General features: G+C 37.5%; 2 protein-coding genes across 2 annotated transcripts in view; one reads left to right on the forward strand and one right to left on the reverse strand.

The window, feature by feature from the left end:
* Positions 1–11,244, forward strand: part of AFAP1L2 (actin filament associated protein 1 like 2) — a 108,967-nt gene extending 97,723 nt beyond the window's left edge. The window contains exons 14-19 of the mRNA XM_070752662.1: positions 99–338; positions 2,724–2,877; positions 3,768–3,932; positions 6,592–6,785; positions 8,105–8,227; positions 8,451–11,244. Of these exons, the coding sequence (XP_070608763.1) occupies positions 99–338; positions 2,724–2,877; positions 3,768–3,932; positions 6,592–6,785; positions 8,105–8,227; positions 8,451–8,477 (903 nt within the window). The 3' untranslated portion in view covers positions 8,478–11,244. The remainder of the gene's footprint in view (positions 1–98; positions 339–2,723; positions 2,878–3,767; positions 3,933–6,591; positions 6,786–8,104; positions 8,228–8,450) is intronic.
* Positions 11,245–14,440: 3,196 nt separating this feature from the next.
* The window catches only part of VWA2 (von Willebrand factor A domain containing 2), a 60,725-nt gene continuing 49,003 nt past the window's right edge, over positions 14,441–26,162 (reverse strand). The window contains exons 9-14 of the mRNA XM_070754007.1: positions 25,803–25,858; positions 24,487–24,594; positions 23,367–23,945; positions 21,651–22,202; positions 21,094–21,216; positions 14,441–18,776 (exon numbers count right to left, since the gene is read on the reverse strand). Coding sequence (XP_070610108.1) covers positions 18,709–18,776; positions 21,094–21,216; positions 21,651–22,202; positions 23,367–23,945; positions 24,487–24,594; positions 25,803–25,858 — 1,486 coding nt within the window. The 3' untranslated portion in view covers positions 14,441–18,708. The remainder of the gene's footprint in view (positions 18,777–21,093; positions 21,217–21,650; positions 22,203–23,366; positions 23,946–24,486; positions 24,595–25,802; positions 25,859–26,162) is intronic.

The raw sequence follows: 26,162 nt of genomic DNA on the forward strand, positions 1-26,162 counted from the left end.
AGTGTTGAATTCACATTGTCAAATAGACAAATGCTTATTCTAAGCAGAATATTCTTCCTTAAGTGAAATTATTATTCGGAACATGCCATCTTTTACAGGATGCTGTGCCTCCAAATGGAAGTAAATGTGAAGGGGAGGAAGACAGAGTCTATCTGGACCTCACTCCGATGAAATCCTTTCTGCATGGAGCTGACTCAAAGCAGGGTCAGCCTACTCCTTCGATGTCTCCACCTTTACAAAGATCTATGAGCAAAAGCTCGGTGGACTTTGAGAAAGACTCAGCCATGGTGAAAAAAGAACCAGAACTAAACAGAAGTACATTGGAAATTCCAGAGCAGGTACTATAGAGCAATAAGGTTTTTGCTAGACTTCTCTAGACTAACCACACATGCTGGGTCTGCAGTTCCCTATACATATTTTTAAATAGTATGGCCATCTGGAATTATAGAAATTGTTATACAAATATAGCAGATAATGGGAAATGTATCTGCTTAAGGCTCTGGATAGCCATTGTCAGTGATAGAACAATCTAATCTAGCCTTCTCTGTGGCGGCCCCGACTCTCTGGAACCAGCTCCCCCCAGAGATTAGAACTGCCCCCACCCTCCTTGCCTTCCGTAAACTCCTTAAAACCCACCTTTGCCACCAGGCATGGGGGAATTGAGATATCTCCCCAGGGCCTATACAATTTATGTATGGTATGTTTGTATATACTGTATGTCTGATTAATAATGGGTTTTTAAAAAATGTTTTAAAATTATTAGATTTGTTATGAATTGTTCTATTGCTGTTGTGAGCCGCCCGAGTCTATGGAGAGGGGCGGCATACAAATCAAATCAAATCAAATCCAATAAATAAATAAATAATCTCATGTGAAGGGGACAAATAATATTCTATCCTTTCCTGAAGGTTCTGAAATGGATATTGGACAAAACAGATGAAATGAAACAGATGAGATGATCCTGAAGGGAAAGAGATAGAGCAACAGCAAAAACCAAACTATTGTCCTTTCCCCTAGTTTGAAAGTTGATACTTATAGTAAAGGGTATTATACATATTGCAAGGAGTTAGTATCAGTAGAAGGCAGACGCGGAACCTATAATGTGACATTTTGAGGCACTGAGTCAGATCATAGTAAGGTCAGACCATAGTATCATCAGAAGTAAAACTTCTCTGTGTATGGCTTATACAGGTAGGCTTAGGTTATGATGATAATTGAAACCATAATTTCTGTTGCTAAGCTATCTGGCCACAAAGCACATTGTCACTTGACTTAGCAATGGAAAACCCATCAGCCTGCATCTGTCATTAACTGAATCCCACTGGTTGTTAGATGAGATGTAAGATATTCTGCCTAACCCTAAGCCTGGGCAAAGTAAGAGACCGCCTCCTCTTGAGCATTTTTGAGACAAACTCACAAGAAGACTGTATCTGCCATTCATCACAAGAATGTGGGCTGTTATCATGATGTTTCAGAAGGTTTAGTCAACCTTTCTAAAGCATCCTGAGAGGGTTATACATGATTTGGCAAACGGGGTGTGCAGCCTTATGGAGAAGGCCTTGTGCAACCAACAGTTGCCTTTCATAGGAACAAGCTAGGTGTTCCTCAATAGCAGAAGGAAGAAGACATCCATGGCCTATTGGATAACTGGGGCTCTGTGTTGGGCTTGAGGATTGCAGCACAAACAGCACTGAAGCTGAAACTTGAGGGCAGTGACATCCAGCTGCGACTCCTGAAGGGCCCAGGCCTCTACTTTATTTCCTGTGCTGCTGGCTCCACCATTGCCTCCCAGGAGTGATGCTATGCAGGGTGGCTAAAAGTCCATTGACGGGAAATAGGCAGGTGGGAGAACTGAACTGTCTCTGCAATTGTAAATGCAAGTGGCCAATTGCCTGAATTTTGATCATTTGACTATGTGGGTACTACAACTGCCATAACTTTAAGGAGTGTATGTAAATAACTTTCAATGCCACTCAACATTAACCTCAAACATTAACCAAGGACTACCCATAGTACTATTTACATCCTGTGTAACAATTCTGGTTGTCATTAATCCATAAACTTGCTAGGTTTAAAGGTTTTTTTTTCAACAAATCCAAGGCTTTCAAAGCATTTTTACAGATTCAGCAATCTCTAAATGATGCTGTTCCTTGTTTAAAGAAAGATTGTCTTATTCCTAGAATTAGCTATCTTCTGAACTAATTTTAACAAATTTTCTGAACTGAAACTTACTCTTTCATCTACAAAATACGGTAGTAGATGCAGCTTGGACAAAACTGGACTTTTTTCTTTTACAGCTCCTTTAAATTAAAAATCGTTCAGATGACAAACTTTCTAGTCATATATTTAAACATTTTCTTCTTTCATATTAGATATTACAATTAATAAGTATTTTGTAGACAATGGTTTCCTTGGGGATTTAGATGATAACCTTCATTCTCAATGTTGGTCTGGACAATTTATTTATTGTTTTAGATTTTTTAAAAATTCTTGTATTTATTATTTTTTATAAATAACACAAGGTGGCAAACATACCTACTACTACTTCCCCCCCCCCAATTTTCCTACAATAAGGGGAAGATGAAGTGGTTTGAGTTGAAAGAGAGTGACTGCCTCACCCACCTGGCTTTAATACTTAGGGTAGAACTAGAACTCAGTCTCTTGGTTTCTGATACTTTAACCACTAGACCAAAGTGGCTCTTCTAATGTTATTTCTCCAACAGAGGCCTCCAGATGTAGATGAGCAGCCACCTCCATGGACAGGTACTGTAAAAATCCAGACACAACAGCAGCAAATTATATTTCCTCAGAGTGATCCTATTGTGGCTATGGCTGCACCAAAGGACAAAACAGAAAAGCCCAAAGTGATGAATTCAGGTAGGTATGGTGACAGCAGTAGTATCTCTTTAGTTAAATTTTTCATTATGCAGTTGAATCATCTCTGTTTATGGACACTCTTCATTAAATCATAAACCTGCTAATTGTTAGCAAGTATTTATTTATTTATTTTTTCATTCATTCACTCACTCACTCACTCACTCACTTATTTATTTATTTATTAAATTTGTATGCCGCCCCTCTCTGCAGACTCGGGGCGGCTCACAACAGTAACAGAAAACAATATATAATACAAATTCAATAATTAGAAAGCTAAAAACCCATAATTTAAAAAAAACCATGCACACAACATACCATACATAAACAGTATAGGCCTGGGGAAGATATTTCAGTTCCCCCATGCCTGACGGCAGAGTTGGGTTTTAAGGAGTTTGCGGAAGGCAAGGAGGGTGGGGGCAGTTCTAATCTCAGGGGAGAGCTGGTTCCAGATGGTTGGGGCCGCCACAGAGAAGGCTCTTCCCCTGGGACCCGCCAAACGACATTGTTTAGTCGACGGGACCCGGAGAAGGCCAACTCTGTGGGACCTAATTGGTCGCTGGGATTCGTGCGGCAGAAGGCAGTCCTGGAGATATTTACTGAACAGCAGGCTAATTTTGAACATCTTTTATTATTTCACTGACACTTTCTTAATTTATTGGCTTTCTCCCTCTTGCATGACAACAATCTAGGACAAAGGTCTTCTACCTAATGATTACAGAAGGCTTTTATTGTCAGGTCAGGGATTTTTTGGATGTGGGCACTTCAACTAGCTCAATAGATAAACACAGATCTGCTGTCACTCTTTTTTTCCAATTATATTCAACCATTGTATTCATGTTTCTGTCACTTGGAAAGATTCCTACACTAATAGAGAGTAATTAAATTCACAGCCCCTGTAGAAACAAAACTAGGCAAGAACAGGACAGAGGCTGAAGCGAAGCGATATTCCGAGGAGAGAGATCGTTTGGAGAAAGACAAAGAAGAAATACGCTCTCAGCTGGCAAAGCTTCGAAAAGAGAAAAGGGAGCTGAAAGAGATTATGATGAACTGCTCAGGTAAACTTCTATCACTCGTCTTATTTTCATTCCCTGGTGCTTGGCGTAAAACAAGAAATCATTTTAGCATTAAGTGATGTGTTCTGTTGGGAGAACAAGGGTGACCAAGAACTGAGACAAGAGAAATCTCTTTATTAGCGTAAAAGCTAATAGCAACACGACCTGTCATGTCTCAGCCAATGGGAGATGTTTCTGGGTTGTTGGGCAAAAGGGTGTGGTTTGCAGATGCAATACAATGTGATTGTGTTTTAGAGACTGCTGGATGATGGCTGAGTTACCAGCAGGTTCTTGCCCTGTTTGAAGTCACTTTTTCAAAAGAAAAGTTTCATAAAATCTTCTGACAAATAATAATAATAATAATAATAATAATAACAACAACAACAACAACAACAATAACAACAACAACAACAACAGCAACAGCAACAGCAACAGCAGCAGCAACAACAAAAATAATAATTTATTAGATTTGTATGCCACCCCTCTCCACAGACTCGGTGCAGCTCACAACAATAATAAGTAACTCTTATTTTCTCCACAATTGTCCCTGACCTTTTCTTCTTGAAAGTTTGTTTGTTTATTTATTTAATCGAATGGCGCCCAACTCCTGAGGGACTTTGGGTGCCTCACAACCAAAAGAAGTAAAACATACCATGTAACATTAAAACCCCTTAAAAACAATCTAAAACAATTTAAAACCAACAATTATAAACAGTTAAAACAATTAAAACTATGCATATCATTAATGGCCAGATCCCGATTTGCCATCAGATCAATGGCCCTGAACCTGCCCGAAAAGCCAGGTCTTTACAGTTTTTTGGAAGGCCACTAGGGTGGGATGGATCTCAGGAGGTATCTGGTTCCATGGAGTCGGAGCAGCCACAGAGAAGGCCCTCACCAGGGGCCCGCCAGCCGACACTGTTCAGCTGCCAGGACCCAGAGAAGACCAACTCTGGGAGCCCTTATCAGTCACTGGGAGCTATTTGATAGAAAGCTGTCTCCAATATTATTTGGTCCTAAACCATGTAGGGCTGTAAAAGTAATGACCAACACCTTTAATTGCACCTAGAGACCAATTGGGAGTGAGTGCAGTCCCCATAGAATTGGTGTAATGTGGAAATACCAAAAGCTCATGCGGCTGAATTCTGTACCAGCTGTAGTCTCCAAACGCTTTTCAAGGGTAGCCCCATTTAGAGTGTGTTGCAATAATCTAACTGTGAGTGACAAGGGCATGAGTGACTGTGAGAAGACCCTCCTGATTCAAGTATGGTCGCAATTGGTGCACAGGCAGGGGTGAGCTAGTGCCTGGACCGGGGGTGGGGGGGAGTGGGAACGCACTGGGGTAGCAAAAATGGAGCTCCACCCCAGAGCACTCAATTTGCACTGAAGAAAATGCAGGGCATCCTGCATAAGCCACACCCACAATATGGTATTAAAATTTTTGGTAGCCCTTCACTGTGTACAGGCAAACTGTGGAAAGGTCCTCCTAGCCACAGCTGTGAGATCTAATCCTAACTGTAGTCTAGGAGGACACCCAAATTGTGAACCAGTTCACAATCAATGTAAACTTTCGGAGTCAATACCCACAGCCACTCAGTCTTGTCAGGATTAAGCTTGATCTGTTAACTCTCATCCAGACCTTCAGGCACTGGCACATCACATCCATAGCTTCACTGAACTGACACGGGGTAGAGATATATAATTGTGTATCATCAGCATATTGCTGATACCTCACCCCATGTCGTTGGATGATCTCACCCAGTGGTTTCATGTAGATGTTAAATAAGAGAGGAGGAGAGACAATCAAACCCTGGGGCACCCCACAAAGGAGGGGCCTAGGGATTGACCTCTGTCCTCCTACCAATACTGACTGCGACTGACCAGAGAGATAAGAGAGCCACCGTACCATAGTGCCTACAATTCCCAACCCCCTTAGTCATCGCAGAAGTATATTATGACCAATAGCATTGAAAGCTGCTGAGGGGTCAAGTAGCACCAAGATAGAGGAATGACCTCTGTTTCGGCTGGCCAAAGATCATCTATCAGAGTGACCAAAGCAGTTTCTGTGCTGTAGCCAGGTCTGAAGCCTGATTGAAAAGTGTCTAGTATGTAATGGTCTAAAGAATGACCATGAAAAGTAATTGATGGAATAAGCTGAAGTCAATATGATAATTGGAAGAAAGCATTTAAAATACTTTATATCTATTTTGCTGATCTGTACTCCTAATTTGATTTTCTAAGATCTATTCAAGATGCTTAAAAACCGTAAATTGTTTGAGATTTGGATGCCTTAAAGACCATCTCTGTCATATATTCCTACCATGTAAAAAGGCTTTGCCTAGAGTGTCTTATTGCCTCTAATGTTAACTTTATTACTTTTTTCTGATAACAAAAATATTGAAGGAAAGGAAAAGATAAAACATCAGAAAAGAAATCCATGGAGGCACATAGATGAGATATATCATAGATATACATAGATGATAGATATACAGATGATAGAATAGATAGATGATATAATATAATATAATATAATAGGATGGGATGGGATAGATAGATAGATAGATAGATAGATAGATAGATAGATAGATAGATAGATAGATAGATAGATAGATGAGAGAGATTATTGACTGCATTTTCTATATCCCCATTCTTCTTTTGGCAGATAAGAGTAAATTGTCTATAATGGAACAGAAGCTAAAAGAGATAGAAGAAGAGTGTAAGAAGAAAGAAGATCAGCGTGTTGACTTGGAGCTAAGACTTGTTGAAGCAAAAGAGAATCTCAGGAAAGCAGAATCTGGTCCAGTTACACTTGGTACCACAGTGGATACCACACACATGGAAAACGCAAATCCCAAAGTATGTAGCCTGTTACTGTAAGAAACAGTAGGATGCTTGTCAGCAACTTGTTCATATATGTGTGAGACAAAAATTCTGTGACCAAATCTTTTCTCATACTTTAAAAAACTTAATAGTTAATAGTGTAGGCCTTCAATTTGCTGGAGAGACGGAGTAACGACACGGACACAAGAGCTGGATTTAAACTGGGTCATTTTATTAACATAAATTTGCATAATTTATTCATTAAATTTGCATAAATTAGCATAATCAACTATGACCCGGAAATGGACCTGCAGGGTCAAACAAATACTTCCGGGGCGGAAATGACGTTATGACAAAAAACTTCCTGGGCAACTCATGGGCGTATCTCGATGCAAGTCCAGGTGAGGGACCAGTCCATCACCTGCGACCCTGCCATGCTTTGCATGAGGGGGGTCCCACCGGCTACCCCGAATCCAGGAATTAAAGGTGCAGGACCCAAAGACAGGTTCCCCCCAGCTGCTCAGGCAGGCACTCCCTCCATGAGCTTGCGGAGAACCTGTCAATCATCCCCAAAGATGCCCAAGGGAGAACGCGCGGTTGCTAAAACACCCCAGTTTTCCGCCCCTAACCTGCCTACCCAAATGACCAAAGGTAAGCCAATTAACCTAATAAATGCAAGCACCCCCTAACCGCACATCCATCTCCTCAGTGTGGAATGGGCGAAAAAACAGCCCGGCTAAAAGGCAGAACTGCAAAAAATTCCCATTCGGACCCCTAATGGCGACCCCTAAGCACACTGCAAAATAGGGAGGGCGGGCGGGTGTCTGCTCATGGCTTCCTGTCCGGGCGAAAAGGAAGAGCCCCGGGCCTGCTCGCCCTTATATAGGGCAAGCAGGCCCCGCCCGGACCAATCAGCAGCCGGGCCAGACAGGCCCGAACTCCCGAGCGAAGTCTCATCTCACGAGACTTCACTCGGGATTCAAGATGGCTGCTGCCATGAGAGTCCAGTGTCTCCCGGTCCCTCCAGCAAAGCCTGCTGCCGGGTAAGTCCGGTGCTGCAATTATAAGAAAAGCTCTTGCTTCACTGATATTGTAAGATATAAAGTATATGACTCATTAGTACTTTGGCAAAAGTTGGAAATAATTATAACTTCATTTTTGGTACATGAAAGCACAACGCCAGAATGAATTGTATCCATAAATTGCCAAGACCAAATGCAACATTAATTTATACTTCTATATTCCACACATCCACAACCTGAAGATTCCACGAACTCTGATATGCAACTGATAAAATTTAATTTAAAATAGTAAAGTTTGTGTGACCACTATTCTCTTTCCCCCCCTAAATATAGATGAAAGTTGCTAATCCTACCAATAACCCAGAAAACTCACCTGTCAATTCAGCAGTGGCATTAAAAAACCGTCCTTTATCTGTCATGGTCACAGGGAAAGGAACAGTTTTGCAGAAAGCAAAGGTAAGGCATCTAGGAACCACTGGAAATATGTAGAAAAACAAAAACAAAACCCAACAAATTGGCTTTCCAAGTTTGGTAGGTCTTGGCAATTGGTAGTAGCATCTGAATGGGAGACCACCAAGAAATTTCAGGTTATGTGAAGAAATAAAGTAAACAAAAACACCATATAAAGTAATTGCAACTTTACAAGCTAATAATCACCCCCCCCCCCCTTTCTTTGCAGGAATGGGAAAAGAAAGGTGCTAGTTAGGAAATCCTATTTTCCAAGAAAAGACTGAAGATTCAGATTGGTTCTTTGTGGACTACAGAATCCTATTGCCAGTAACAAAAAATATCCAGATGAAGAAAGCATGGCAAGTGAGGAACTGTATCACAAGTCTGGAAGAAACAATGGACCATGGCCAGATGCCAGCATCGCCTTCCTTAGACTAAGGCTGTTGCTCCTTTCAGCAGACTTGCACTGTGTAGGTAGGAAAAGATAACTCAAATGGAAACAGTATTTCTAACTTTACTGGTATCCTGAAACTGTTGCTGTACATAAGGAAGCTTTTGTCTACTTTTAGTATGGCGTTTTATCACTGTACAGACTAGGATTTGTCATTAAAATGACTTTTAGTTGTACCTGTTTAATATTTCTGTAGCATACCAAGGCAGGACAGGAGACAGAAGAGATAAAATTGAGCTCACATCAGCTATTTTTTAAGAAGATAAGTTTTCTTAACCTATGGTGCAAATTTGAATGTTTCTGTGGAATTCCAATTAAATGCAGCTGTTCCAGCCAACATAATATCCACAGGAGAAAGGTGCTCAATTTCAAAAGTTCAGCTGGCATACCAAGCTTATTTGGATATATCCTTATTCAGATATATGTAACATGTAAAATGTGTCTAAGGAAGGGGTTGATTCCAAGGACAAATACTTCCGGATAGGAACTAAGCATCAGCTACAGCTCTTTGTATTCTCTGAGGTCAGTTTCACTGCAGGAATTAATCTGATGTAAACACATAAACATGATTTGTAAAGAGAAATAAATTTCACATACCCTTAAAAAGTGTTTTATTACCCTTTTTAATAAAGAAAGTATAATTAGAGATAAGTACGAAGAATCTTATAACTATTTTGTTGACGCTTTCTACCCTGTATAATTCCATGCAGAAAAACCAAATGCTGACAAGTTGTTGAGTAGCACTGAGGGCAGTAAATTAGATTAGGAGGCATATAGTGAGTATATGTGAAATCATACAGTATTATCTCTTCTCCCTCCACTATATATCTCCAGGGTCTGCTACTTCATTGTACAATATTGAAGCTGGGTGTAGGAGTTGATGTATTAAGGCTAGGAAAATAGAACATAAATTCTAATTTAAAGTTAGTATGGATTCTTCTCCGAACATACAAGATTCTATATTTTATTCTTCAATAGAATTAATTTTTCATGATATCTGAACATAAAACATCATTGCTAGGAAGCTACTGTTAGGAAAGTACTCAAATTATTTATTGGGCTTTTGATATCTGAGCACCATTCCAGACAATCATGATACTGTGCAATAGATGTGCCATATTAATTATTTGCTTGTTGCAGGAACTCCAGACATCAGGTTTTCCATTATGATGGACCAAAAGCATTGCATTGCTTTGGTAACAAAAGCATCATTTATCATTTAAAAAAAAATCAAAGCTTTCGATCCAACTTTGGCAACATTGTGGACTTCAATGCCCAGAATTCCCTAGACAGCTACAGGTCTTAAAGTTGGCAAGGTTGGACACCATTGCTTTAGATAATACTTATATTGATATATGTTTCTATACTTATTGGATAGTATTCAAGTCAGTGACAATCCTATGGCTCTACCCTGTACCCTGTGCCATTACTAAGGCAATGCAATGCTATTTTACAGCATCTTAGCCAGAGCTCTTTCTCTTCCAAACTATATGTATATGGGCTGCTCCATCCATAAGAAGCCCCTTGCTCATATGTGTATACAATTTCAATTCTAAGAATACATCTAAGAATTTGACTGGCTTATCATATATTTATTTTTAGGCATCTAAAACTCAAATACCTCTTGTTGGATTAGATCTGAAAGTAGTCTGAAAAAGTGGGTGGAAACTCATAATTAGCAAAAGAATAAATCTCTAGCAGTCTTCAATTGTTCAACTATTGTTTGTAACTCTCTGTAGTTCTTTGATAGGACCACAAATGTAAATGCTGCAGATGTTTCATCATATTCAAGTAAGAGTATCTTTTATGTTTGCCATATGAGGTCTAAGGTAAAAAATTATCTAAGTCTGTGTATTACTATATGAGAGTGGCATTTTATAGACAACATGCAGACTTAAGGGGTTATAGGACTGTTTAAAAAAGGACCTTGGATCCAACCAGTTGAAAAGATGCAGGTAGTTCATTAATGAAATCTAAGACTGCTCCTTCAGTGCCAGTAAACAGTGTTTCTGTTGTCGGTATCACGTTAGTGTAAGTAAATATTGTTAGAGCAGGGCTGTCAAAATCCCAGCACATGGGGTGGATGTCTTCAGAGAGGGGCGGCATACAAATCTAATAAATTGAAATTGAAATGTGTCCCATACTGGCCCCGTCCCACCCAGTTTAGCAAGCGGGGGGAAGCCATGATACTTCACATGATGCCGTGATGCTGTGAGTTTGACAACCTTGTGTTAAGAGTGAGTTAAAATGCTGGAAAACTTTGAAGCCCTGACAACTAGAAGTATCAATAGAAAAGGTACTAGAGGAGTAGCAACTGACTCATTTATCCCACTCAGTTCAAATAGGTCACTTCTGACCATAAAGTTGTGTGTCTCAACCAAAGTACTATGGCTGATGCCAAAACAGAGGAAATCATATCAGATCCAAAGCTTTCTTTTAAATAACTGTAGAACTGTTATTATTATGTTCCTGGATTTTTTTTTTTAAAAAAACCTTTATTGTACAAATGTCTTTAGTCAGTTGCCATTTCAGATAAATCATTTTTAAATAAAAGTGTTGGCTGTATTTTAAATGTGTATTTGTTTTTCATTTTCATCATTATATTGTTGCGCTAACAGTTTCCACTGAATGTCTGGTTTTATGTAAGCCTATGAGGTTGAACTTTTCAACTTTCTGCAAGGAATAGTTATTAACCTATTCCAAAATAAGGAGCCTCACATTTATTTCATGTGCATTCGTGGTATGACATGTTCTTGTCCTGTAGAGGACACCCTTGTAGCATTTTTAAATAGAATGCATTAATAACAAACTTTTACTGACTATAAAAAGATTCAAGGATTCTTGAGGTACATGAATTACGGTATATAGAAAAGATAAATACTAATTCAGAGTAGCCTGACAAACCATACACTAAAATACATACTTTAAGGTTGTGGTTTTAACGGGCATAAGCTGATACATTGTTTTCCTGTTCCCAAGATGGCAACTATAAAGTGCTCTGTACTAATTAGTTTAATTAATTCCATTGTTAATTATCACAGCATACTATAGAGGAATTGGGGGGAGGGTTGTAACCTGCAGTTCTGATATGTAATACTTTCTGGCATTTAAACTTAATACTCCAAAAGCCAAATTGTCACTATGACTACTAAATAAATGTTCAAAGTCAATTTTATATGTGGTCTAAAGCAATCACACAATCCTTTGGTTCCCACTGAGTGGATTAACTAAAAAGATCCATTGCTAGAGTCTCACATTATAGGACATGAAACCAAATGTATCAATATAACCAGTGAAGGGCTACCAAAATTTTTACTACCACACTGTGGACATGGCTTATGCACTTTCTTTCAACGTCTTTCAGTCTAAATTGGGGGCTTTGGGGTGGAGCTCCATTTTCGCTACCCCACTGTGTTCTCCCCCCCCCCCGGTCTGGACAGCAGCCCACCCCTGAGTATAACCCTTCAAATCAGGGGTGAAATGCTACCGGTTTGGCCTACAAAACTTTTGCCAGACCCATCCTAGACTACTGCTCATCTCTCTGCAACCCATACCACATCTCAGACATCAACACCCCTGAAAATGTCCAAAGATATTTCACCAGAAGAGCCCTTGACTCCTCCACTCGAAACAGAATATCCTACGAAAATAGACTAACAATCCTGGGCCTAGAAAGCCTAGAACTACGGCACCTAAAACATGATTGAGTATTGCCCACAAGATCATATGCTGCAACGTCCTACCGGTCAATGACTACTTCAGCTTCAACCGCAACAACACAAGAGAACGCAACAGATTCAAACTTAATACAAACCGCTCCAAACTTGACTGTAAAAAATATGATTTCAACAATCGAGTTATCGAAGCGTGGAACTCATTGCCGGACTCAATTGTGTCAACCCCTAACCCCCAACATTTCTCCCTTAGACTCTCCACGATTGACCTCTCCAGGTTCCTAAGAGGCCAGTAACGGGCGTACATAAGTGCACTGGTGTGCCTTTCATCCCCTATCCAATTGTCTTTCCTTTCTCTCACTTATCATATATATTTTCTTTCTTTCATATATCCTCTCCTCTAAGTTCACTTTACCCTTATATATATTACTACATGTCTATTTTTCTTCCTATGTATTTATTTGTGTATTGGACAAACGAATAAATAAATAAAATAAATAAATATTCGAATGTACCAATGGTGGTGGCTGCTGGGATGTTGCCTATCTCTGGTGGTTGTTTGGGGATGAGCAGGCCAGGATTACGGCACAGGTGGCCAGATTCTGCACAGATTCCATCGCAAATGTGTGCCTTCATAGCGAGATATGTACATCTCTTGTATAGTTACAATGGGTCAATCTTGGTTGCTCAGCCAAAGTCCTGTTTCCTGTTCTTTTTCCTTTTAATTATTATTAATATTATATTGATGGCTTTTGACCGTAAATAAAATTTTATTATGGTAGTACAAAGAATGGTAACAGTGGCAGCACAAGGCTCCGTCCACCCACTCGTACATTGCCATTTACTTTTTGGTCCCCCTTTTTGTTTGAAGTTGAGTTACGTTGACTGAGGAATCCTGGAAGTTAAAGTCATTGGGTTTTTAAATAGGTCATCAATTTATGACTTTTTTGCATGGGTAAGTGAATATGGCAGTTATTAAACAAATCTTTTTTTATTCAAAGGGCTTTTTAAAACTGGAAAATGGAAATAAATGCCAGCAATCATAAAAATAAACAAATTAATGAATAAATTATCACGTAACCACAGAACTCTGAAAACAACTGTAAATGCAAGGCAGTTGCTAAGCACTTAAATGTGATTCTGTGACAACAGGGAGTATTTGTTGTCGCCAGAACTTAGGTATCAGGTCATAAATTTCTTTGGGGGGATGTCCATCATAATCTAATGGTTGTTAAGCAAGGCCTGTTTGTAACCATAGTATCATGAGCATAGTTTTCACCTAGAATGCACTTCTTGGTACAATATCTGTCAGCCCAGCGCTATTCCCCACCTTATATTTTGCTCCCTTTTGTTGGCTCTATGGAAGCTGCATAACCTTAGGTCCCACAGAGTTGGCCTTCTCCGGGTCGTCGTTTGGCGGGGCCCAGGGGGAGAGCCTTCTCTGTGGCGGCCCCGACCCTCTGGAACCAGCTCCCCCCTGAGATTAGAACTGCCCCCACCCTCCTGGCCTTTCATAAGCTCCTTAAAACCCACCTCTGCCATCAGGCATGGGGGAACTGAGATAACTTCCCCAGGCCTATACTGTTTATGTACGGTATGTTTTCTTAAATTATGGGTTTTTAATTTTAATTATTAGATTTGTATTGTACATTGTTTTTTTCTATTACTGTTGTGAGCCGCCCCGAGTCTGCGGAGAGGGGCGGCATACAAATTTAATAAATAAATAAACCTGTGCTAAGCAGTCCTACTCATTTCTGTGACAAAAAAAAAGTTTTGTTTGCCACATCAGCACACAATAGAGAAAAAAATGTGCTACCTCTTCATTTCAGGAACCTGCTTCAATTCATTTATGTACACAGTTTTGAAATAAAAGTTTGAGAAAATCACAGCACTGTGTCACTAGTGAGACACAGAGGAAACTGGTATGAAATGAGTATTCCTATAATAAATACATTTTTGTCGACTTAGAGCTCAGACCTGCTTTCTCTCAGCTCCAGCTTCTTTGTATTCATTCCTAATGTCATTATCACTCATCCGCATCGTTTTAAAAAACGGTTTATCTTGTCTTATAACACAATGGACCCACATATCAAATGACTGCAACATGTTAAATATTTATTAAACATACCAACATGAATTGCTGACACTTTTGATCTGCAAACAGGTTAGTCAATCAAAAATGACTCTATGAATGCCTTTTATTCCCACATAAGGGAAATATAATAAGTGGAGAAGAGAAACACCTTCAGAATCAGCAGAAAACAACACCAAATGCTTAATAGCTGCATTTCTGAACAATGTAAAATCTTCATTGGCTTTTTTAAAAAGATGCAGAATAACGCCATTACTATAATAAAAGAAAGCCTGCCAGATGGATACACTTCTTAGCTAACTTAGGTTGAAAATGCAAAACCTTTTAGTATTGAGTAAACCTAAACTGATGGGATTTACTTTGGAACAAACACATATACAGCTATTATATAGCAAACCATATAGCAAATTATTATCTAAGGACCTCTAAATAGATTGGCAGCAGTTACAAAATAACTTGCCTTCCAGATAGATATAATTCCTCAGGGATTTCTTGCCAAATAATGTTCATAATACAGTATTTCTTTCCCATCACTGCTCTAATTCTATATCACCCGTATTTATAAGTTTCTCACTAAATCAGCCTTTCTTAACTTAATCACTTCCTGAGTATTCTTCAGTGAAATTAGGGAATTTGGTACTGTAGTCACTACATCTTATCAGGCAAAAGCTTTAGCACAACTTTTAACTGGGGTAGCTAAGGGACCATATTCTAGCTTAATCTCGGTATTTGTTCAATCAAAATTCTAAAAATGATTTTTTAGAAGCTTTACACTTCAAATGCATCTCAATTGCATCTCTTAGGCTCTGAGGAAGGAAGATCAGAGTAAAGAATATGGCTAGTAATATTCAATTATTGGCTTAAACATACAGTTATCTATCAGTCCACTGAGTATTGTATTCATTTTTTTCTAAGTACCAAAAAGAATGAATCAAGTAGGCACATTTTCCTGCATTTTCTCCCTGATCCTACCTACTTCAACTATCAAAGCTGTTCTTTCAGCACTGTTAAGGAGAAATATTATAGGCTCCCTATGGCTCTCCATTTCTACTCTTGTAGCACACAAGAAGTAGAATCAATAATGTATGTTCTTTTATACTGCAGTTTAATGCAACACTGAATCAGGATCATATTTTCCTTTCTACCAGCAATACCTGGAGAATCAGCCAGTTAGCGTGTTGAATGCCCACTCACTGATTAGGTTTTTATATAATCTTTTCAGAGGGATTCTTATAAAGGCTTATTTATTTATTTTGACTTTCTTTTTTCCCTTTTAAATTTCATCTTTATTTGCTAGCCATAATGAATAAAAAGTGATTGATTTACTATAATATTGGATGTGGATGGAAGTCAGCAATTTAATTTTTTTTTTATGGGAACAGACAAATTTATAGAGAATGAGTCTATCAATGTTACTATCATTTCATTGTATTCTACATGTCTGGCTTTGCAATGTATTTTATACATTAATTGTTAGAAAATTTAGAGAATAGACATCAATGTTACTATCATTTCACTGTATTCTACATGTCTGGCTTTGTGATGTATTTTATACATTAATTGTTAGAAAATTTAGAGAATAGACATCAATGTTACTATCATTTCACTGTATTCTACATGTCTGGCTTTGTGATGTATTTTATACATTAATTGTTATAAAATTTATAGATAATAGACAAATTTATAGAGAATGAGTCTATCAATGTTACTATCATTTCACTATATTCTACATGTCTGGCTTTGTGATGTATTTTATATATTAATTGTTATAAAATTTATAGAGAATAGACAAATTTATAGAGAATGAGTCTATCAATGTTACTATCATTTCACTATATTCTACATGTCTGGCTTTGCAATGTATTTTATACATTAATTGTTAGAAAGCAACAGTGAAATGGTGCTATATCTACATTTATATATTCAAGAGTTAACTCAAATCAGTTTTGGATTATATAACAAAAAAAGATAGATTAGATAATCACCACTGAGTTTTCATCATAACTTCTATAAATTCTGGCTTTTGGTCTTTACTTTAACTGTAATTCTGGACAGTTAAAGTTGTTTCAGTATCTTCAACTGCGGAATCATGTATAAAATCCAAGGACATCATATTTGAGCTGGGGGGAAAATATGATGATTTCTAGATAGCAGCATAGAGATAGTCTTCTGTATTTATCTCTTTGCTACCATTAGTGGTTGTCCAAATTTCCCAACCAAGACATGGTATATCTATGGTAGTTTAAATTTTAAAACAAATTTCATGATACCATAACAGTTACAATTCAAAGCTGTATAAAGGCACTTTGATTTGCATAAGGAGTACTGAAACATATAATATCTATTACGAGTATCATTAACTATCCATTCTGCTTCCTTTTCCTCCATCAGAATACCATTATAGGATGTGATATAAGATAGAATGCAATTTCTTTGTTACCTTAGAGATAAAAGATGATAAGCAAAAGTTTCTGTACTTATCTACCTGAATAGTTTGTTTCATTGAATTGAGGCATAATCAGTAAATTTACCCATTTTGCAGCTAGTTTGCTTCTCATGTATGTTTCCGTTTTTACTAGAGCAATGTTGCACTGTTAATATTTGTTCTAATATTTGCAATTTCAGCATGCCAGCACTGAACATTTTTTTCCCATTATAACACAAGGCAAACTCTTGTTTATCCAGAGGGCTTTTGGGACACTACAATCCATCTTCTCTGGTTGATTAGATGGCAGATGATGCTTTCTATACAAGCACAGGAGTTAATTAATGAAACCATAAGAACAGGATAGAGGTAACCAGAGATACTTCCTTTTGCAGTTAATGGTAAATTTGGCATGGCCCCAAAATGCCCAAAAATGGTTGGAAATGGTAGTCTATTTTATTCCTGCTTTGGTCAAAGAGACAGAACTTCCTAATTAAAGGACAAAAACTAAAGGAATTGCAGTTGGGCTTGGAATAAAAGAATAGACCAGCCATGTAAAACCATGGATACAAGCCATTATCTTTTGTGAAGGATGGTGGGTTTGCCAATCTCTAAAATCATATATAAACCAGTAGATCTGAAGGTCATTAAAAGGCTAAAATGCGCCTTAATTGTATTCATCCTATATATTTGGAAATAAACTCAGGTTGTACAAAATCAGTCTTCAATGATTAAACCTAGATGCAATAAGTATTGTGTATGAAAGCTTCTCACTTGTTATAGTCGTATTTAGCAATGTAAGTATATCTTTTGTAAGCCATGTCAGAGCTTGTCAAGCTTGTATTACTGTTAAACTTTGGATATATGGCACTCGTTATATAGAGGTAACATTGAAAAATCAGTATATCGAACATAAATATGGAGTATAAAAAATATGCTAGATTAGTAATGATGAACCTTTTTTGGCTCGGGTGCCAAAAGGGTGCATGATAGTGTATGCATATGTCCACACCCATAATACAATGCCCTCCCTCCAAGCATACACACAACAACTCCACTGCTCTGCACATGTACACACCTCTCACTCACTCACCCCCCCCCCCCCGGTGAATGCAAACAGATCTCACTGAAGTCTCCGGACTTCCAGTAGGCCTTTTGGGATTTTTTTTGTGGTCCCCAGGATTTAGGGAAGCGTCCTGAAGTTTGGGAAAAGCAAAAAAACAGCCCAGTCAGCCAACCAGATGTTAGAAATTAACTTCTGTTTGGGCCATTTTTCTGTCCCCCAGGGAAGCCTTCTGAAGCCTGGGAAGAGCCAAAAATGGCCAAATGGGCCAACCAGAAGTTCAGAAACAAACATCCGGTTGGCTTGGTTTTCACCATCCCCAAGCCTCAGGAGGCTTCCCTGAATCCTGGGGACAGCAAAAAAATGACCCAATGGCCCATTTCCGAACTTCCAGTTGGGGCGTTGGGGCATTTTTCACCAACCCCAGACTTCAGGAGGCTTTCCTGAATCCTGGGGAGAGCGAAAACGGAAGAAAAGAAGGCAAAACATCGGCTGGCCAGCGCACTCATGCACGCTGGAGCTGACATAGGACAATGCCTTATGTGGGCATGACTGCCATAGGTTTGCCATCATTGTGCTAGATTATTAGTCACCTTATTTTCGATACCAATAAGATACTTTTGTGCAAAACTTTTGTACTTAGAAACAGCATACTGCTTGCCAACGTATATTTCACATCCCTGATAAGTATGATTTCAGTAAGTAAAGGTAAAAGTTTTGTCCGTTTTAGTCCATGTGTCTTTTTCTTTTCTTTTTAATACTGCATAGCAGCCCCAACAATATCAATTTAGATGAGTATGGATCATTGCAGGATGTTTCCATGATTGTGAAGTGTTACTGCTTCGCATTCCTGTATTTAAAAAGAGGAAAAGTAAACCTAATTAATAGTTCTCACAGCCAAGTAGTGAATGCCTATTCTTTTATGCATGCACAAGCTAATTATTTTATTAACAAAATATCCATTAAATTAGAAGATCTATGAGAAGGTTTAAAAGAACTTTAGCGAAACATGAATTCCAACAGAAGAGAATATATGTAGCTCAGTGGCCCTTGGTACTTTCTGAATGCACTGATGATGTTACCTTGTTGGGTAATAAATTTATAACTAAACAACTAAGCTCAAAAATCACTAAGGTTCTCATATGACGTTAGGTGAACATGAGCAATTTTTCCATACTGAGTTCTTTTGTGATCAAATCTTCAAAATACAGTGATACGTCATCTTACGAACTTAATTTGTTCCGTGACAAGGTTCGTAAGTAGAAAAGTTAGTAAGATGAAACAATGTTTCCCATAGGGATCAATGTAAAATGCGTGCAAATCCATTAGGAAAATCCCAAATTTTAGAAGGGAGGTGAACGGAGTGCAGGGAGGAGCCGCGAAAGGGAGCGGGTAGAGGAAGCAAGGCTAGCAGGGTGCTGGAGAGGCAGCGAAAAGGTATGTTGGAAGGAAGAAAGGCGAAGGGGCCACCCCTTCCTTTTCTTCCTTCAAACACACCCTTTCATTGCCTCTCCAAGCACTCCGTTCGCCTTCCTTCCTTCACACAAACTCTTTAGCTGCCGCTCCAAGCTGCCCCTCCCTTTTCTTTCTTCAAACACACCCTTTCATTGCCACTCCAAGCACTCCATTCGCCTTGCTTCCTTCACACAAATCCTGGCAACGGAAGTCCGGAGGTGGGGTTTCCCAGGGAGGGGAACCTCAAGGGAATCCCAGCAGCGCAAGAACGGGTGCTTTGGCTGGCAACAGAAGTGTGTAGATGGGGCATTCCAGAGGCAGCGGCTTGGGTTCGTAAGGTGAAAATAGTTCAGAAGAAGAGAAAAAATTCTTAAACACCGGGTTCGTATCTTGAAAAGTTCGTTAAAAAAGGCGTTCGTAAGACGAGGTATCACTGTATTAAGAACCGCTTTTACTAGAATAATATTGCAGAGCCAGTATGAAACAAATACAGTGTACCTCTACCTATGAATGCCTCTGCTTACGAACTTTTCTAGATAAGAACCAGGTGTTCAAGATTTTTTTGCCTCTTCTCAAGAACCATTTTCCACTTACAAACCCGAGTCTCCGAAACTGTAACTGGAAAAGGTAGGGAGAAGCCTCGGTGGGACTTCTCTAGGAATCTCCTGGGAGGAAACAGGGCCTCCACCCTCCCTGTGGTTTCCCCAATTGCACACATTATTTGCTTTTACATTGATTTCTATGGGAAAAATTGCTTCTTCTTACAAATTTTTCTACTTAAGAACCTGATCACGGAACAAATTAAGTTCATAAGTAGAGGTACCACTGTATTCAGAATCATCAGCTTTCAATTGTCAGTCACCTAAGAGATGCCCTTGAGTTTCTCAGGCTCTTCAGAGCAGATTGCTAGTGCATTTTTCACAGACAGAACAAGCTGTTTGCCAGAGGCATTTGCAGAAATTCTGCTGCTCAGCAAAACTAAATGACAATCAGCCAAATGTTGGTGTTTTATATCATTATTAAGTTAGCACACCTACTCTTTTGGAATAAAGCCAGCAAAATCTAAGCAAAACAATAAAATTAAAATCCACCCATGTAAGATTTAAGGGACATTGTCACGAATGTATTAATTATACTATTTTATTAAATGCAGTGTTAAATTTTAGCCTCAAACCCACATACTGTATCTCTTTTAGAAATAAAAAACATTGGGATCTCCATATCAAAACAACATAATTTATGTGCAGGCCAGAATCTGAAAATAACAATTAACACAGCACAATACTTAAGCAAAATGGTTTGGTTGAGATCAGCATATGTGGGATGATTGAGGTAGTTTGTAGAGGTGATACCAAAACATAATGTCATATTTTATTTATTTATATATTAAATTATTGCATTTAGTCCAATTTCATTTTAAACTGTACTTTAGTGCAATTACATTTTAAATTGTATTTTATCCAATTCCATTTATATTTTAGTAATAATTTGTTTCTGGAACTCTGCACTTTGATATGGCCCAAGGACTAATCAATAAAGAAATGTGAATGTTAAATAAAAAACATTAGAGATGTTTAGAAATAAAAACTTGTTTCCTATTTTCCTAGATTTCCTTCATTTTTATGTGTTATTGGGAGGAGAATAAAGTCAAATAAATAATTAAGATGACATAGTATATCTAAGAAAAATGCCTGCCTCCGAGCAATACATACTGTTTTCACAATGAGGTCCTTCCCAGCCACGGCATAAACACCAGTAGTTGCCCTTTCTAGGAATACAAATTCCATAATTCAAGCAGGGGTTAGGTTTGCAGATATCTACTGGCATTTTGGCTTCTGTAACAAAGAAAACAGAAAACAGTGCTGGCTATTTTGGCACAACTAAGTTTCATCTCTCAAAGCTGCATACCTGGCTTTTGTTGCATGTGTGGTAAATGGAAATCAATGAACACATATTTTGTGTTTGAAAGAGCTCTCCAATATGGAATTGGATACTGGAATAACATATGGCAAAGAAACCCGCCAGGATTTGCAATTTACAGAATTTAAGAAAAGCAGATACATTTTTAGGCTATAGGAAATAAAAGAGCCTTAAAAGTAGAAGATTCTATCACAAATCAAGAAGTTTAACTTAAAGACTAGTTCTACTTATGGTGATACTTTGGGACTCAAGTGCTTTAAAACTCAAGTGCCACTGAAAAAGAAGGTAAGTTAATTAAAATGTTGCCGCAATTATTCGCTGTAAACCAGAAAATCAAAATGTACCTTACCATCACACAATTTTTCCATGATAAAGTCTTCATTATCTACGAGATTTTCATAAGAAGAAATCCGCACCAAACTGTTAGAAGAGCCTGCAATCCTCAACAATAAGTCCATTTGTACATGTTCTGTCACAATGATAAGAAGTAATACATCATTACCGCGTAGCTGTTGGGCAGGGACTATGGCATCCTCCACTCCAGCTCCACTTGTGAGGACTAAAACAACTTTTTTCACACCAGGCCTTGCTCCTTTTTGGACAACTGTGACGTCATCATGAATATGAAGCAAGGCACTTCCAACTGAGGCAGAGCCACCCATAAAGGGAGCTCGTTTGATGGCTTCCTGAAGAGCTGAAGTAGTAACATGTGTATCCAGTCCAAATACTGTTTGAGGCCTTTTACCAAAGACAACAAGGCTGACTTGTGTTACATCCCTATTGATGACAAACTGGGAACAGAGATTGCTGACAAAGTTTTTCATCTGGGCAAAGTTAAACCTTCCAGTTGAAGCCGAGGAATCCAGAGCAAAGACCAAATCCAAGGGCTGAGATAGGCAGCCTGAGTAGGAGGAAGAAGACATCAGCCTTTGAAGAATATGGCTCATTCATGTGGATACCTACAAGTCTTATATGATACAGTAAAGGAAATCACACTTAAGTCAGGTTATATTGTCAGGAGAAGTCTTCTACAGGTTTCTCATTAAAAGACTGTTTCCATTAGCAACTCTGGAAAAAGTTATTTCACTTCCTTCTGCAGCTGCAAACATGCACAGAGATGACAAGACATATAGGGGAACTGGGATACAAATAAGGTTTTATTCATATAAATTTGTTTTCATCAATATTTCGGACAAGAAATTATAAATCTGGAGATTTAGTAATAATACCGGGGGTGGGGGGTGGAGGTGAGTTGGCAATGAAACAAAATGAAATCTGTATCTTGTAATATCTCAAGGGTTGCATTAGGAAGAACTGAAACAATAGTGAATTATTTATTTATTAATTATTATTTATTAATTGGATTTGTATGCCCCCCTCTACAAGGACTCGGGGCGGCTCACAGCATGTCAAAAAGAATATACCATATACATATCTAAAAATCCAATTAATATACTAAAAGACTTTTTAAAAATTCTAATAAGATTTAAAGTCATTCATTACCATTCACACAGCATTATGAAGGGCATTCAAAAACTCTGCTATAATCACCAATATGTATCTTATATTAGGGTGATACTGGAATAAAAGGGGAAAAGGAAGACAGTGTACAGTATATCTCTCTTTGTTACAGTATAACTTTTTGGAAAAGCAAGGGGATAAATATACAATAATAAAGAGAACTGACTAATATTTTATTTCATTTTTAATTAAATTTCAATTTTCAAAAAGGTTAACCTTGATTTAAATACATCACTAATCAATAATTTCAGACTAGGGAGCCAAACTAAATTGGTCTATATAACCTCTGACTGACAACAGAGATTGAAATTAACAACAGCATCTCATACACCTTTCAAATGGTTTAGGAAATGGCAATCTCTTTTTCATTTATTGATTAATGAAAGGTACATTAATATGCTGTCTGCAGTAGCATTGCTCCTGTGTTATTGCTCTTTAATCAACTTATATATGTACAACATCCAGCAGGAAACTATCATAACACTGAACCAATAATAGATATTGAAATAATAATATATAAAATATCTTTATCTTGAATTCTTACCTTGGGTATCGATGCTGCAGATTTTTCTCTGTAATTCAGTAATTTTATTGACTAGCTCTTGGGTTGTGGAGTAGATAATTGTCTGCTTTGGAGTCCCTGAAATCCCATCCAGTTCTCTTTTTAAAAATTCACTGCCAATTGCAATGATAGAAATACCTTGTTTCCTACTGAACTTAGCTGCTTCTATCACTGAATCCTCAGCTTTTGAATCTGTGAGCAATACGACAACATGGGGAAGATCTTCAGGAACATCAGCAAAGACTGCTGCATGCTTAAAGCCATGTTGTGTGATAAATTGTAAAGCTTTGCCAGTCAAAGTGTTCCCTCCTTTGAATTCCATGGAATCAATGATCTTCACCAGACTGAATGTATCTCTGTAATCCCCAATTTGGGCAATCATCTTGACATCATTGCTATAATGGGCCAGGGCCACATTTCCCATTGTTTCTGTATCCCAGACTATATGGAAAAACCTTTTCAGGAAAGTTTTATAATGTAAGAAGCCTTTAAGCGTAGTTCTAGATGAACTATCCACCAAAAAAAGAAGGTCCACATTGCATTCCAGATTTATATTCGGTGCTGTTTAGCAAAGTAAGCAAAAACTATTAGAAACACAACAACAATGCAGTACAATAATCTTTTTAAAAAGAATATTGTATAATATATAGCTATCACTAAGGTTTGGTTTCGGGCCAGTCATCTTTTAATTTATAATAAAGTATAAATTTAAAATGTCATCCAGACAAAACATAATTATTATTAACTACAGTGGATCTGGATAAATGGTTCTATCTTATACAAATATTGAAAGAGGAATAGTAGTTTTTGCTTGTTTGGTAGGAAATTGAGTCAACATATTCTGGTAACCTGATCTGAAGGATAGTGGAATTATATGATACAATATATGAAATATGTGACATTTTATTTTGAGGAATGTTCTGATATGGATATCACTAATGTTAATGCTAATTCTTAACGATGATGGTGATTTAAATCAAGCTGTCTAATTCTTATTCTGTTCTGCTTTTCCTTATTAACCTTATCAGAGGTTTTTGTAGAAAACTGGCTGTTACCAACACATTAAAAACAAGATTCCAGTCCCTAAAATAAAACAACATACCACAGTTGGAATCTCCTCCAAATTCCACTGGACAGACACAGCGATAGCCTTCTAATCCCTGTTGAATGCAAGTGCCTCCGTTCTGGCAAGGGTGGGAATAACAAGGATCTAAATTCAGGAAACAGAGATACTACTGTAAATGGAAGCTTATTACATCTTTTTCCTTTTTCAATAGCAAGCAGCATTGACCTCTAAAAAAGCAACACATTTCATAGTATATCTAATTAAAATATATTACTCCACCACCCCTACTTTGTGGTTATCCCAAGCATCTCTTATAATTAATATAGTAAAAAAAAAAAATCAAGAATAAAAGCCCTTAGAATGATGAAACTTTGTACACTGTGATAGGTTCCCTAGAATCAAGGTATAAAGAGATTATAAAGAGATAAATGAATACTTGTCTTGATTCATACAATTTTTTAATACTAAGTATAATTCAGTTTGGTTAATAGAAGGGTAATGATGAATTTTCAAGATAAAGTTTTCAATTTATTAATTTCTTCAGCATTAATATTTGATTGTATGATTAGAAAAGCTCAAAGGTGAACATGTAATTCTTTTCATTATAATAGTAAAATATTATGATCAGTCTTGAGTTGAAAGAACATAATTTATAGATCAATTCAGGTGAACATGTAATTCTTTTCATTATAATAGTAAAATATGTATGATCAGTCTTGAGTTGAAAGAACATAATTTATAGATCAATTAAGGACCTAACACAATTCAACTGAAACTGATAAATATTTTTCTATAATCGAAGGATTTGACTAAAAGAAAGTAAAAATGAAAAATAAACATAAGGAAATCACTTTAGAAATGTTTAAATTTGTCTACATGGGGGAAACATATAGAATATACTTGAAACATCGGTTCCTTCTATCCATAGAGCATTTTGAATCTAGTGGAGGAACACCACTGGCAAAATGGAAGAAGAGTCTATTTTTACTGATGATTGATTTTCCTAGTGCCTTTGAATAGTTATCCTTGTGCTTTTAAAGTCTAGTGAATCTCTAGGACAGTGTTTCCACATTGTGGAAAATTGAAGATGTATGGACTTCATACAATTCTGAGAGCTGAAATTCATGTATCTTCACATTACCAGGTTGAAAAACAGTAACAAAAGCAAACTAGGGGGAGGAGGAAATTTGTGAAAATAATCTCTTTTCTTTGAAAGAAACTTTTAAATGTTGCTGATGGAAAAATACGTTGGATCTAACCCAATGTCTATTAATAGATATGCTACTTTTTTTCTTTTTTCCCCTTTTATTTTGAAGCACCTATATTTTAGATTTTAGAGATCTGGCCCTTACCTGAGCATATGGTTCGATAGCACATAGATGGATATTTGATGAAAATGTTTCTCCAGCTTAATTAAAGAAGCCAACATTAAAGAAAATGAAATTTGGATGAGTTTGTATTTGAAAACAATGAAGCAATGATATTGAATTTAATTAATTAAATTATTAACACTAAAATTCTGTATCAGTTATATTTTTCAAAAAACAATAACATTCCCCCAATTTTACATCAGTATAATTTCTGAAAAAATTTGGAAACATGGAACAAAGTAGCATTTTTAAGAAATGCGAATATTTAAATTTTCATTCTTCTAAACCCATTCTAATCTGCACATTGTGTCCAACACACATACACACACACAGAGGTCAGAG

Source organism: Erythrolamprus reginae, chromosome 5, assembly GCF_031021105.1.
Source record: "Erythrolamprus reginae isolate rEryReg1 chromosome 5, rEryReg1.hap1, whole genome shotgun sequence".
NCBI classification, from domain to species: Eukaryota; Metazoa; Chordata; class Lepidosauria; order Squamata; family Dipsadidae; genus Erythrolamprus; species Erythrolamprus reginae.